The following is a 12,592-nucleotide window of genomic DNA, read 5'->3' on the forward strand; positions in this document are numbered from 1 at the left end:
ACATTTTCCCCTTCTATCTTCATAGAGCTCTTCACCACGCCTGCAGTGGTGGCCACAGAGCAACGCCGTGCAAGGAAGGTGCATGCAGCCCTCTTTAAAGTTCTATGGCTCGTGTCTCAGCACCATGCCTGGCTTCTTTGGTTTTGACCATGCAATACACACAACACTCCAAGTTATGCTTCAGGGTGTTAAGAATCTGGGCTGTGCGCCCCATGGGTTCCTCCGCTGCGATTTCTCCAGCTGGCCTGGCGAAGGCAGGCCTGCCGTCTCCTCTCTTTTAACGAATTGCTGCAGATGCATGCCAGTTTGCTGTCACGCCCCCTGAGTGACAGCCCCAGTGTCTATTCCACCCACCTCCATCTGGGAGCCTCTCCTCTTCTCCATCAGCAATCAGGGCCAGGAATGTCCAGAAACCCGCTGCTTGATTGTCATCTTGAGCTCCAGAAACCTGCTGCTGTGGAATTACTGGTGCCTTTCCTGACCTGAAATGCCTGCTAGAAACAAAGAAGGGAGGTTTGGGGTTTTTTTAGAATCACTCAAGTGCATTTCCAAACAAGCCTTGAATGCAAAGAGATTCAAGCATGTAAAAAAATGTAATAATTACAGATATGTATATCAGTATTACATGCGGTTTTCTGAAGAGCAAATATCCTTCTACTTAAGCTTCCAGTGAGTGGGGAAAGGAAAAGCTTTAGCTTGGAAATAAGAATCTAATTTTAGTGCCAGAGTTTTTGAATTTCCATCCTTTTTATTGTATGTTCTTTTAAGTCTACATCCACCCACAGTTTTGGTTCTTCCCAGCCCCGAGTTAACTGTGCATAGTTTCTAGTCTCAAACTCTCTGTATGAAACCATGTGGCCTACAACATTTTTAGAAACTAAAGCTTTATTGAGACTCAAGAAGATGATTGATATGCAGCACATGCATGTATGCCAGCGAGTCTGGGCTGAAAGGTGCATTGAGAGAGTAAGCAGAAACAGAATAATGTGGGAAAGAGACTGCTTTTTGAACAAAAAGTATATTTAGAGTTGAGAACAAAGACTCCACAATGCATGGGTAATATGGAGCTGGATAATTTTTGTCTGGTATACAAAAGATTTCAGTATTTTTTTTTACACGTGTTTTGTGACTGTAATATAGATCGTGATTTTTGGCTCCAATGCTGAGAGTTTAGGCTGGTGAATATAGCACTGGATTCGGAGTCGTGAAACCTGAGTTCTGTCCCTGACTCCGACACTGACCTGCTGTATGACCTTGGGCAAGTCACTTCCCCTCCCTGTGCTTCTTTCCCCTCCCCGCCTTTGTCTGTCTTGTCTACTTAGGCTGTGAATTCTTTGGGACAGGGATTGTTTCTTACTTTGTGTGTGTGTGTGTGTGTGTGTGTGTGTGTGTATACGTACATCACCCAGCATAATGGGGGCCTTGTCTCGGTGCCTCTAGGTTTTACAGTAATGCAAATAATTAATCATGCTCTGCACCTCTGGGATCCATTATCACGGGTAGTCACCCTAAAATCAAATCTTCTTTCCCAGTCCAGCTGCACTGGTTTAAAATAAAAATACACAATTGTCAGCGTTCTTTATAACTGACACCCAGCGAAAAAGGCCATTGCAGTTTGGTGAGATACCTTGAAATGATCATTTACTGCACAGTTTAATTAGAATCAGTTTCATAGATACATCTGTAAAATTAATGGTGGTATGGGGGGGGGGGGGAGAGACAACAAAACCAAAGGACTTGTCTACATGGAGAAATTGACCGGCATAGTTATAGCAGAATAATTAGTCCAGTCAATTTCCCCATATAGACAAGTCCAAAATCAAAGGAACCATCAACTCTTTCAGTGAAATCTGGAAACCTCTATCAGACATCATAGATGTATCTCGAGAAGTATAATATATGTTGTATATTTCCTTAGGAATTCCCTGTGCATTTCCATGGTTGGATGCCTCCTATTTTTATCGCTCCTTTTGTATCTCCTATTGTAATTACTCTTTTTAAAAATCCAAAGATGTGTGGCTTATAAAAATTGCCTTCACAGATGAGAAGACAATGGCAGGCCTGTCTGCTATAAGAAGTGTATCATCTCTCTTTGTCTTCTGGTAGTTGAGGCCCCACTGTACCTAGAAAGGCTGTGTGTGTTATGCCCAACGCTTTGGGCAATCAGTGTGTAGTTGATGAAGTGGGTACCATCAAGCACAAAGAAACGAAATGTGAAGAAGGTCCTTGTGGGATTAGGAAGGACCCAAAGCAGTGATGCAGGGCTGCCCACGGGGGGTGGGTGGGGAGGGGGGGGGCAATTTGCCCCAGGTCCCACAGGGGCCCCCACAAGAATATAGTATTTTATAGTATTCCAACTTTTTTTTATGGAAGGGGCCCCCAAAATTTGGCTTTGCCCCAGGCCCCCTGAATCCTCTGAGCGGCCCTGCAGTGATGTGCTGGAGAGGCCTCTTGGGAGCAAGCCTCTCTTAAAAATTTTGCTACCAAATCCAAACCAGCATGGTCTAGTGAGTAGGGTACTGGACAGGGAGTCAGGTGACCTGGCTTCTATTCCTGCCTTGGGCACTGAACTTGGATGACCTGAAGCAAGACTTTCCCTTAATTGCTTCTGTTTCCTTTCCTTTCCGCTTCATCTCTCTCGTCTTTAAGCTCTTTGTGACTGTCTCACTAGTTGTTTGTATGGCACCTCCCACAGCGGGGCCCTGATTTCAGTTAGGGTCTGTAGGAGCCACCACAGTACAAATAATAAAGGTTAGCATAATTCCTCTGCCTCCGATGGAGTCACCTCTATCTATGTCAGATCTCCCCAGCCTTCTATCTCCGGAGCTCTTAAAATCGCTTCTAGCAGAGGCAAACATTTCGCTTCCAGACCAGATTGCACCAAATGCCAGGCAGAGGCCTTCTCGTCTCCCCTAAGACGGTCTTTACCCTGTCCCCATCTGAAATGCCACAAGCTGAACTTTGTAACTGCATTATCAGTAAACACCATATAGTTTTCAGGAACAAAGCATAAATATTTCCAGCCAGTTGCCCTTGGTATCAGTTGGTTTCCCAGATGTTTTTGTTTAAATGGAAGGAAGAAACAAACTAATGTATTTCCTAGTTCTTTAACTCTTTGATGCATGTGCGTGATTCAAAGTCAGTGTGAGTCTTTCTACTGACTTTAATGGCCCTTAGATGAGGCTCAGCAAAGTCCTGTATCCCAGTATACGGAGCATAAAGGGAACCGAGCTGTCCAGGATTTAAAAGATTGGCAGTACGCTGTGGTAACAGTGGCATTGGAATTTAGGACTTTTTGGAGGGTGGTGGAAATTGTGAAAAGTTTTGCACTGGCCGTGCTCATTTCTGTAGAGTGGCAGATGCTGTTTCTCACGTGGCTTTGCAGAATGTTTGACGCCAGACACCGATGCAGCTACCTGTTCAAGACCAAGGGGGGGATGGTTTGTTAGCAGGGATTGCTCCTCACTCTTGTGGTGGCAGAGATCTGTCTAGGTGCGTGCCACCTCGTTACCTTTGACCTGCAGGACAAAGGAATGGCGTCTTGTGTCTGTGTGGTGCTGCATTGCAATGTTGTAACACTCCTGCAGTGGAGGGTTGATTGCAACACATGTAGACGTATCCAAGCTAGTTTTCATCTAGCTGGTACAAGTACCTGTAGCAATGAAGCCAGGGCACCACAGGCTTCCACATGGGCTAGCGCCCAAGTAAGCACCCAGGGTTCTGGGCAGGCTTTTATAGCCTGTGTGGAAACTGGTGCTTCTGTGGCTTCACTGCACTGGTTCCTGGGCCAGCTAGATTAAAGGTGGATGGGGGCAGTACTTCCACCAGATAGGGGCGTGAGTGTTTGGGACCTCTGCATTTGGGAGAGGAAAGCAGCACACTTCTACATGCACACAATCCGGTTTCATCCACTCTATATGGTCCCAATCTTGCAAAGTGCTGAGTGCCTCCTGCTGAGTGCCTGGCGCCCTCAAGTCCCGAGGACGCCAGCGCTCGCTGGGATGTAGGTCCTGTTTTAACACGCCACCCCCTTGTGGAGGTGAATGGTACCGTGACTCGCTGTGAGTTTCCTGATTGCTACGTTGCCTTCTCCTATTAGTGCATTGCCTGTCTCGTTTGGTGTAGGAACGGAGGAGGGGGATACGAGTACAGTACTTGCCAATGAGACTCCAAGGACAGCAGTGGAGCAAACATTTCAGTGTATCTGTATGTGATGCGTGCCTGCACCTGCAGTGTCGTGTACGCTGTTGTCTCTCTTTCACTGAGAACTGGTTTGTTTTCAGGGAAGGCAGGATATGGTGTTTTCAGACTAAAAATATGTCGTGATGGCAGATCTGACTCGTGGTCGGGTAGCAGGTAGAATAGTTTGCTTCTGGCTAATTACTTGCAGCCTTACTTAAAAGGACAGTAGGGTGGTGTTACGGCCACAAAGGGTGTTTATAAATTTCAGGTCTAGCTGAGCAACCGTAAGATTTTGGTTCTATCACCCCTAGTGATTGGGAATTGAACTGAGGATTTCATGAGCCTCTAGATCGGGAGCTAATGCACTGAGTCTCCGAGGCGGGAGCTGTAGCATGCTTGTTTCCGCTGCGGATCAGGCGGCGAGGGTGACCCGTCTCCAGGACAGTGGGTTACATGGGCATAACAAAGGGGGAGAAGTGATGTCACATGAAGCAACCCAAGCCCTGAGAAAACTGGCTCCTACCTATAGCCTATTTCTCAGTTGAAACAGAGCCCAATGGGCATTTTACAATCTTTGCCAAGTGAATGTAGTGCTGGGTGAAAGGTGCTGGCCTGTTTAGTTTCTGGGATGGTGGGCAGAGCCCATCAGAGCAATGAAAGACTTGCCCCTTCAGGTGAGGGAGGACCACAGGACCCAGGACTTAACCAAGCGTGGGGGACAAAGAATACAGAAACTGGAGTGGGGTGCAGGTCATAATGTCAGAATGAGGGGACCGGGAGGGGACACTGACAGCACTGCAGACTCATCCCTTTATACGCACAACACAATTGGTAGTGACAGCGTAAGTGTGAGCCTCCCATCCGTGTGCCAAAACCCCACCATGGAGGGACCACCTCAATCCTGGGGTTTCGTCTGACTGCGCCCGGATAAGATTGCCAATTAGTGCTCGGGCTGGGGGATGGCTGAATGGAGACCTGCCAAACTCATCACACACTGGCCACCCAAAAAACACCTGATGTTAATGGCCTTTTGTCACTACTGACCTGGGGGGAGATTTTAACCTTATCGCCAAGAGGTGAAAGGTTCGGGGGAGATTTTCAAAGGCCCAAGCGGCATTTAGTTAATGGGCGTTAGGCTCCTAGCGCAACTCAGTACCTCGTTGCCATGCAGTTCCCCTGGAAATAAAATGCCCTCCATTTGCAAGTATAGTCCAGCTTAATTAAATGCTAGTGGGAAAAGCAGCAAGGGTGAGACTTTGTAATGACCAGAATGGGAGGAGAATTGGGGTTTAGAATTCCAGGGGCCAGCATTCTCCTCTGAGTTACACTGGTGTAAATCTGAAGTGGGTCCACCGAGGTGGTTGGAGTTACTCCAGTTTCACTCCAGAATCTGCCCCCTAGTTGGGAGTTTTGCTCCTGGAAATGTGTCGCGAGCAAAACATTCTCTCAGTGACTCCAGGAGGAGGGAGTTTTGCTTTGCAGCTGGGCAGACCCCTGTTTACGAGTTTGCACTGTTGTAATTGGATTGGTAATAGATGAAAAGATCTGGCTTTTTTAACGCTAATCTGGGAGCTGGCGAACTCTCTCACTTGAGTCCTGCCAATCGCTGTGTTAATGCCCTGTTGATAGGTCCCCAGGGCTGGGGTTCAGTTGTTAAGGACACCGGGAGGCTTCAGTCACAAGACTGGCAAGCCTGCTGTTAAAATATGCAAATTCTCAGGTGGAGCTGGCCTCTGTCAAGTGTTCTGTGGTGTCCTGGACAAGGAAAATAGCCACTTCATCTGCACGAGTTGTCAGGTACTATTTGCCCTCTGGAGCGTGTCTAGTAAATCCCACACTGCTGTGTTCCAGGCAGTGGTTCAGCCAGTGGTGAGGTTCTCCTTTTTCACAGATTCAAAGACCAGAAGGGACCATTGTGAACATGTAGTCTGACCTCCTGTATCACACAGGGCATAGAACTGCCTCCAAATAATTCCTGGAACAGATCTTTTAGGAAAACATCCAATCTTGATTTAAAAATTGTCAGTGATAGAGACGTTACCATGATCCTGGTAAATTGTTCTACTGGTTAATTACTGTTAAAAACGTATGCCTTATTTCAAGTCTGAATTTGTCTAGCTTTAGCTTCCAGCCGTTCGATCGTGTTGTACCTTTCTCTGCTAGATTGAAGAGCCCATTGTTAAATATTGGTTCCCCACGTAGATCCTTATAGACTGTAATCAAGTCACCCCTTAATCTTAGAATCATATAGCCATAGGGTTAGAAGGGACCGCAAGGATCAGCTAGTCTAACCCCCTGCCAACATGCAGGACTTTTTCTTTGTTAAGCTAAATAGAAAAACTCAAGGAGCTCAATCACTATAAAGCAGGTTTCCTAATCCTTTAATCATTCTCGTGGCTCTTCTCTGAACCCTCTCCAATTTTTCAAAATGCTTCATGAACTGTGGACACCAGAACTGGACACAGGATTTCAGCAGCATTTGCACCAGTGCGAAATACAGAAGTCAAATAACCTCTCTACTCCTACTCAAGATTCTCTTGTGCATGCATCCAAGGATCATCTTAGCCCTTTTGGTCACAATGTTATATTGGAAACTGATTATACACCATAGCCCCCAAATCTTTTTCAGTGTCACTGCTTCCCGGGATGGAGTCCCCCATCTTGTAAGCATGGCCCACATTCTTTGTTCCTAGAGGTACACATTTATATTTAGCTGTATTAAAACACACATTGTTTGCTTGTGCCCAGTTGACCAAGTGATCCCAATCACTCTGAGCGACCTGTCCCCTCCACTTATTTACCACTCCCCCAGTTTTTGTGCATCTACAAAGTTTATCAGGGATGATTTCGTTTTCTTCCAGGTCATTGATAGAAATGTTCAATAGTGTAGGCTCTAGAAAAGAGCCATGTGGACCCCACTAAAAACACACCCTCTTGATGAAAATTCCCCATTTACTGTTACAGTAGAACCTCAGTTGCGAACACCTCGGGAATGGAGGTTGTTCGTAACTGTGAACAAAACGTTATGGTTGTTCTTTCAAAAGTTTACATCAGAACATTGACTTAATACAAATTTGAAACTTTACTATGCAGAAGAAAGATGCTGCTTTCCCTTTATTTTTTTTAGTAGTTTACGTATAACACAGAACTGTACTGTATTTGCAGGGGGTTTATGGGGTTTTTTGTCTCTGGTGCTGCCTGATTGCGTACTTACGGTTCCAAATGAGGTGAGTGGTTGACTGGTCAGTTTGTAAGTCTGGTGTTTGTAACTCTGAGGTTCTACTGTACATTTTGAGACCAATCAGCCAGTTTTTAATCCATTTAATGTGTGCCATGTTAATGTTATACCTGTTTTTTAATCAAAATGTTGTGCAGTATCAAGTCAAACGCCTTACAGAAGTCTTATATCAACGCTAGCACTTTTATCAGCCAAACTTGTAATCTCATAGAAAAAATATCCAGTTAGCGTGACAGGATCGACTTTCAATAAACCATGCTGATTTGTATTAATTTATATCACCCTCCTTTAATTCTTTATTAACCGAGTCCTGTATCAGCCACTCCGTTATCTTGCCTGGGATCGATGTCATGCTGACAAGCCTATAATTAGCCGAGTCATCCCATTTATTCTTTGAAAGAAAGTTAATGTGCCAATATTTAAAGTCTTTTGGAACTTCCGCATTGTTCCAAGACTTACTGAAAATCAACATTAACTGTCCAATGAATTCCTTGGCCAGCTTTCTGAAAACTCTTAAATGCGAGTGATCAGCACATCCCTCGGCCCGCGCCGCTTCCTGCCGCCCCCATTGGCCTGGGACGGCGAATTGCGGTGAGTGGGGGCCGCGATCGGCCAAACCTGCCGCGTTAGCAGGTAAATAAACTGGCCCAGCCCGCTATGGTGCTTACCCTGGCGAGCCGCATGCCAAACGTTGCCAACCCCTGTTCTATAGTGACACTGTAGTTCAGCAGGGGACAAAGAGACAGGACTCCTGGGTTCTACCATCCCACTCGGACACTGACTCTCTGTAAGATGACTCTGTGCTTTATTTAGCCCGTCAGTCGAGCCCTGCGTTCTGCATCCAATCCGTGGAGCATGTTTGTGGATATAAAGCGGATATCCACAGATTTGCAGGGCTGTACCCATCAGTGTCTCTCTGTGTCTCTGTTTATTAATTTAAAGATGGGTAAAGGTAAAAATTCCCATCTCACAAGGGCACTGCGAGGTTTTGTTAAGGTCGGTATTACATTGGGGTTGCTGCCTCTTTAAAAATGTGGATCAGTAAAAAGGCCAAAGTCTGTAGTCTGAATAAAATCCCTTGAAATATTTCTTGCACGTTTTATTCCGGTATGTAATAAATGGATATTTATGGTTTGGAATCAACCCTTCAAAACCATATGAACGGGCAACATTCCTTTCGCTCGGGCTAAAGAAACCAAATTGCCTCTGTGCTGCCTACAGAGGCGGCATTTATCGGGGTCTATTATTCACTTTGGGGAGTGAATGCAAAGTATCATAGAATCATAGGGTTGGAAGAGACCTCAGGAGGTCATCTAGTCCAACCCCCTGCTGAAAGCAGAACCAATCCCCAGACAGATTTTTACCCCAGTTCCCTAAATGGCCCCCTCAAGGATTGAACTCACAACCCTGGGTTTAGCAGGCCAATGCTCAAACCGCTGAGGTATCCCTCCCCCGTAGTCAAACGCTGGTTCAGCCAGGGGTTTTCCAATGTCATGATTACAGTTGGGTCTGAACAGCAAAGTCCAGCAGTTTAACTTGGTACAAATGTCTGCTTTTGGAGGGGTTTTGCTGATTGTCCTACGAGATCCAAAGGAATCCAGGTTCTGGGTTGGTGATCAGAGCACCCTGTGATTCCGTGTATCGCGAGCGACTTGCGCCTCTCTGTCTTGCCCCTCTCAAGGCCAGCAAGAGGCATAGATAAGGAGCTGGAGGCTCAGAGAGGGATCGGCCAGCCTGTTGGAAACGTGGGGTTGCTCTGCTCCCTGGAAAGCTGCTTTCTAGAGACCTGATGGGCTGAGCAATGACACCTTGTGGGTGCCTATCACTGGCAGGCTGATATCACAGGGTTATCCTTTTAACGCTGTTGGCCAGATGGTCTGATCCCTGAACGGGAGGGACAGGCAGGGAGGGAGAGAAGCAGCCTTTTCCCCCCTTCGTACTCCCTGTCCAGGGGCTAGCTGCATCTTAAGTCCTCGCACTCCCTTCCCCTTTCCCGTACCCTGTGCTTTGGCCTCCTCCCGCGGCATGGGCAGAAAGAGGAGTAATGTAGGTGCAACTAACTGGATGCAAAAGGAGCCCATGCTGCACCCTCAGAGATGCAGCCAGTGCTCAGGGGAGCGTTGGGAGGCCTTGGGCCACCGGCACTCCCCCCAGCGCAGCGTGACTCTTCACCAGCTGCCTGTTTTGCAGAAACAGCCGCAGAGAATTTGGCCTAATTTCCAGCCGCAGAGAATTTGGCCTAAGATTTGCACAGACGAAGGGTTCGGCAAGAGCCCAGGGTTAGTCAAGCCTTGCCAGTGCCGGCCTCCCACACTCAGAGCCGGCTGTCGGCGGAGGAGGGAGATTTGGCAGGTAAACGGATTTTCAAAGAAGCAGATGACACACGTATAACCTCTCCCTGGGTACCCAGGGGTGACGGCTTCGAAGCCGCAAACAAAATGTCCTTCCCATTCCCCACCATGTACATTTATTTAAAGAAACCCCCCCCCTTCTTCCCCCCTCCCCCCAACTGTCCTTGTCCTGCTCTTATCTTCCATTCATGCCTTGTTTCCACAGTGGTGGTGTGGTGAGGGTCAATACAGCACTTCAGTGCCCTTTTTAATCAGGGACTCCACAACGGGAGTCCAATGGTAGCAGAAAGCTGGCTGGTCTAAAAATACCAGTTTGACAGGCCCAGAATGGCACCTAAATACAGGGGATTGTCGATTTTTAACTTGTGGCTCCACTATTCTTCATTGCAACATTGTTATTGGTGGAGTCGACTGGCAGATTTTTCGGCTGCGCTCTTGAATATGCTCATTGATTTTTGTTTTATGTTCGTGCTGCTGCTCTAGGAGTGACCTGAGGTCAAACCGGAGTTTGAAAACATGCCCTGTTGAAAGTACTGCTGCTTGTTTGGAGGGGTTATTGACTCCATTTTTTATTTCTTTTAGTAATCTATATGAAGATTTCCAAAGACTTAGGTGGGAAAAACCCAGTAGGTGTAAGGATAATGGAAAGCGATGGCAAGCAGATCTTAAGAATAGCAGAGCGTAATGCATTTCTGAGTGCATTGGCTCTGAATATTTCATTTATAACCAGCAGTGGTACGAGTCTCGTCTGGTATTACATACCCTTTTTAAACAGCAATAAGCATCTTTGCTGTTCTCGCGCCGTACTGCTGTGATCATGGTTCAGAAACTAGCCCCCTACGGTATTGTCTGGGATTCCATTATTCAGCTGGGAACAAATCTGTTCAAGTGGATCACTTTAACCTTTTGATGTACGAGACTCTCTCTGTCCTCCCCCACTCGCATACACACTGTCAATATTTATGACAATTGATGTACTACAATGCTCTGGCAAGCTGTATTTGGCATCCGTCACAGCCCAAAATGCATCGTTTTACAGCAGTTTGTAATAATGGCTTCTCGTGAGTCTCTTTAAAGATGCATATTTTGTAAATGGCCTATGGAGGATACTTCATCTCTGTTGCCTTGACTCTTAGAGATGCCTCTGGTTGGGTTTTAGTTGGCCACCAAATGGTTCTCAATAGAAGCAGCTGTTTTCTAGAGCCAATCAGAACCTCCTTTCCTGTACACACATGAACTATGCAAAAAAAAAATGTTAATGGAATTTAACTCGCAAGAACTATTTCTGGACTTGCTTTGTAGTTGCTGCTTTAACGTTTCAGGATCTTTGCCCTCTGCTTCCATACTTCCAGGGATAGTACGAAGGGGCTAGTGATGGTTAGTATCTAATATAGAAGAATTAGATACAGATAACAAGGATTGAAAACTTTAAAAGTTTGGTTTTTGCCCGTAGATGAAAGGAGATTCCCACCCTCCTCACCCCAAGATCTCTCAGAACAGCTTTGCTAAGATTTCTTGAGCAGAGTTTGAGCACATGAGTGACTGTAAGCAGAATCTGCTTGCATTGAACTTAGATATAGTGAAACTCAGTGGAGTAGATCGGAAGTTGAAGGCAGCATTTACTGAGACCAGGCTGAGCAATTGCTTTCTCTAGATATTGTGGCTACAGCAAAAATCATTAAGGAACGGCGGCACCCTTAAAAAATTAGCAGAATTTAGAGGCAATGGTCAAGATTTTTAAAAATGATGGGTGGTTTTTGGGTACCCAGTCTGAGAAATCTTAAAGCAGCCTGATTTCCAGAAGGCAGGTGCTCCGCCCTTTCCGAAAATCAGACCCTTTTTTCAAGCTGCCTTAAGTCTGGCATCCAAAAATAAAGGCACCCAAAATCGCCCTTGAAAAACTTTGCTAGTGCTTCTCCAAGGGCTGAATTTTTCTCTCGGATCATGGCTTTAAGAACTGGAAAAGGAACAGAATAGAAACAAGTTACTGGAGGGAGCTCTCGGAGTTCCCTTCTACTGGTTCCATCCCTCCTCTGAAAAATTCTGACATCAAGGGTACATTTGGTCCACCACATTCATCTTTTTAAACATATCGAGTAACCCCCGGGTGACCGTCCAAAATATTTTCAGTGCTTTGCAGTGTGCAGATTGCTGTCTCGCTTATCAAATTAGAGTGAAGCATTTCTGTGGAGAATTCACTGCCACGGCACTTTACCTGTGCCTCTGGCACCATGCATCTAAGCAGGACGAACAGGTTAACCTCGGGGTGCTGTGGTTCCTACTCACTGGAATTGCAGGGGTTTGAGAGTTGCATGCGCAACGTCAGTGCTGGGTTCTTTTTACCAACTGGGTTTCTGTTGTCTAACTGCCCGAGCCGCTGAAAACCTGCCAGAGCTGAAGAGAGCAGCTAGTCACTTCCTTGAATTGTGTTCTCTCTTCCTCCAGTGCTGTTACGAGAAGAAGTGACCCAGCTTCAGGAGGAGGTTCACCTGCTCCGACAAATGAAGGAAATGCTAACAAAAGATCTGGAGGAGACACATGGCAGCAAGTCGACAGAGGTTCTCTCCGCCACTGAGCTCAAACTCCAGCTGGCACAGAAAGAGCAAGAGCTAGCGCGAGCCAAAGAAGCCCTACAGGGTAAGAGTTAAACCTTCCCGTTGTCTTTGTGCCCGGGTCTTCTGTGTCCTGTTGTCTGTGCGTGGCTCTGTCACAGGATCTGTGCTTTACATTCTCTGTCTCTGAACATCTCCATGTGTCTCTCTCCACCCTTCTTTTTCCCTCCCTCCCTGTCACATCCTGCAATTCGGCCACGATGTTTACC

At 46.4% G+C, this 12,592-nt stretch overlaps 1 protein-coding gene across 16 annotated transcripts in view; it reads left to right on the plus strand.

Moving 5' to 3' along the window:
• Positions 1 to 12,592, plus strand: part of KAZN (kazrin, periplakin interacting protein) — a 756,723-nt gene that overhangs the window by 593,340 nt on the left and 150,791 nt on the right. For all 16 annotated transcript variants that reach the window (XM_065575404.1, XM_065575403.1, XM_065575402.1 and 13 more), the window contains one exon: positions 12,217 to 12,408. In XM_065575404.1, the coding sequence (XP_065431476.1) occupies positions 12,217 to 12,408 (192 nt within the window). The remainder of the gene's footprint in view (positions 1 to 12,216; positions 12,409 to 12,592) is intronic.

This window comes from Chrysemys picta, chromosome 21, assembly GCF_011386835.1.
Source record: "Chrysemys picta bellii isolate R12L10 chromosome 21, ASM1138683v2, whole genome shotgun sequence".
NCBI classification, from domain to species: domain Eukaryota; kingdom Metazoa; phylum Chordata; order Testudines; family Emydidae; genus Chrysemys; species Chrysemys picta.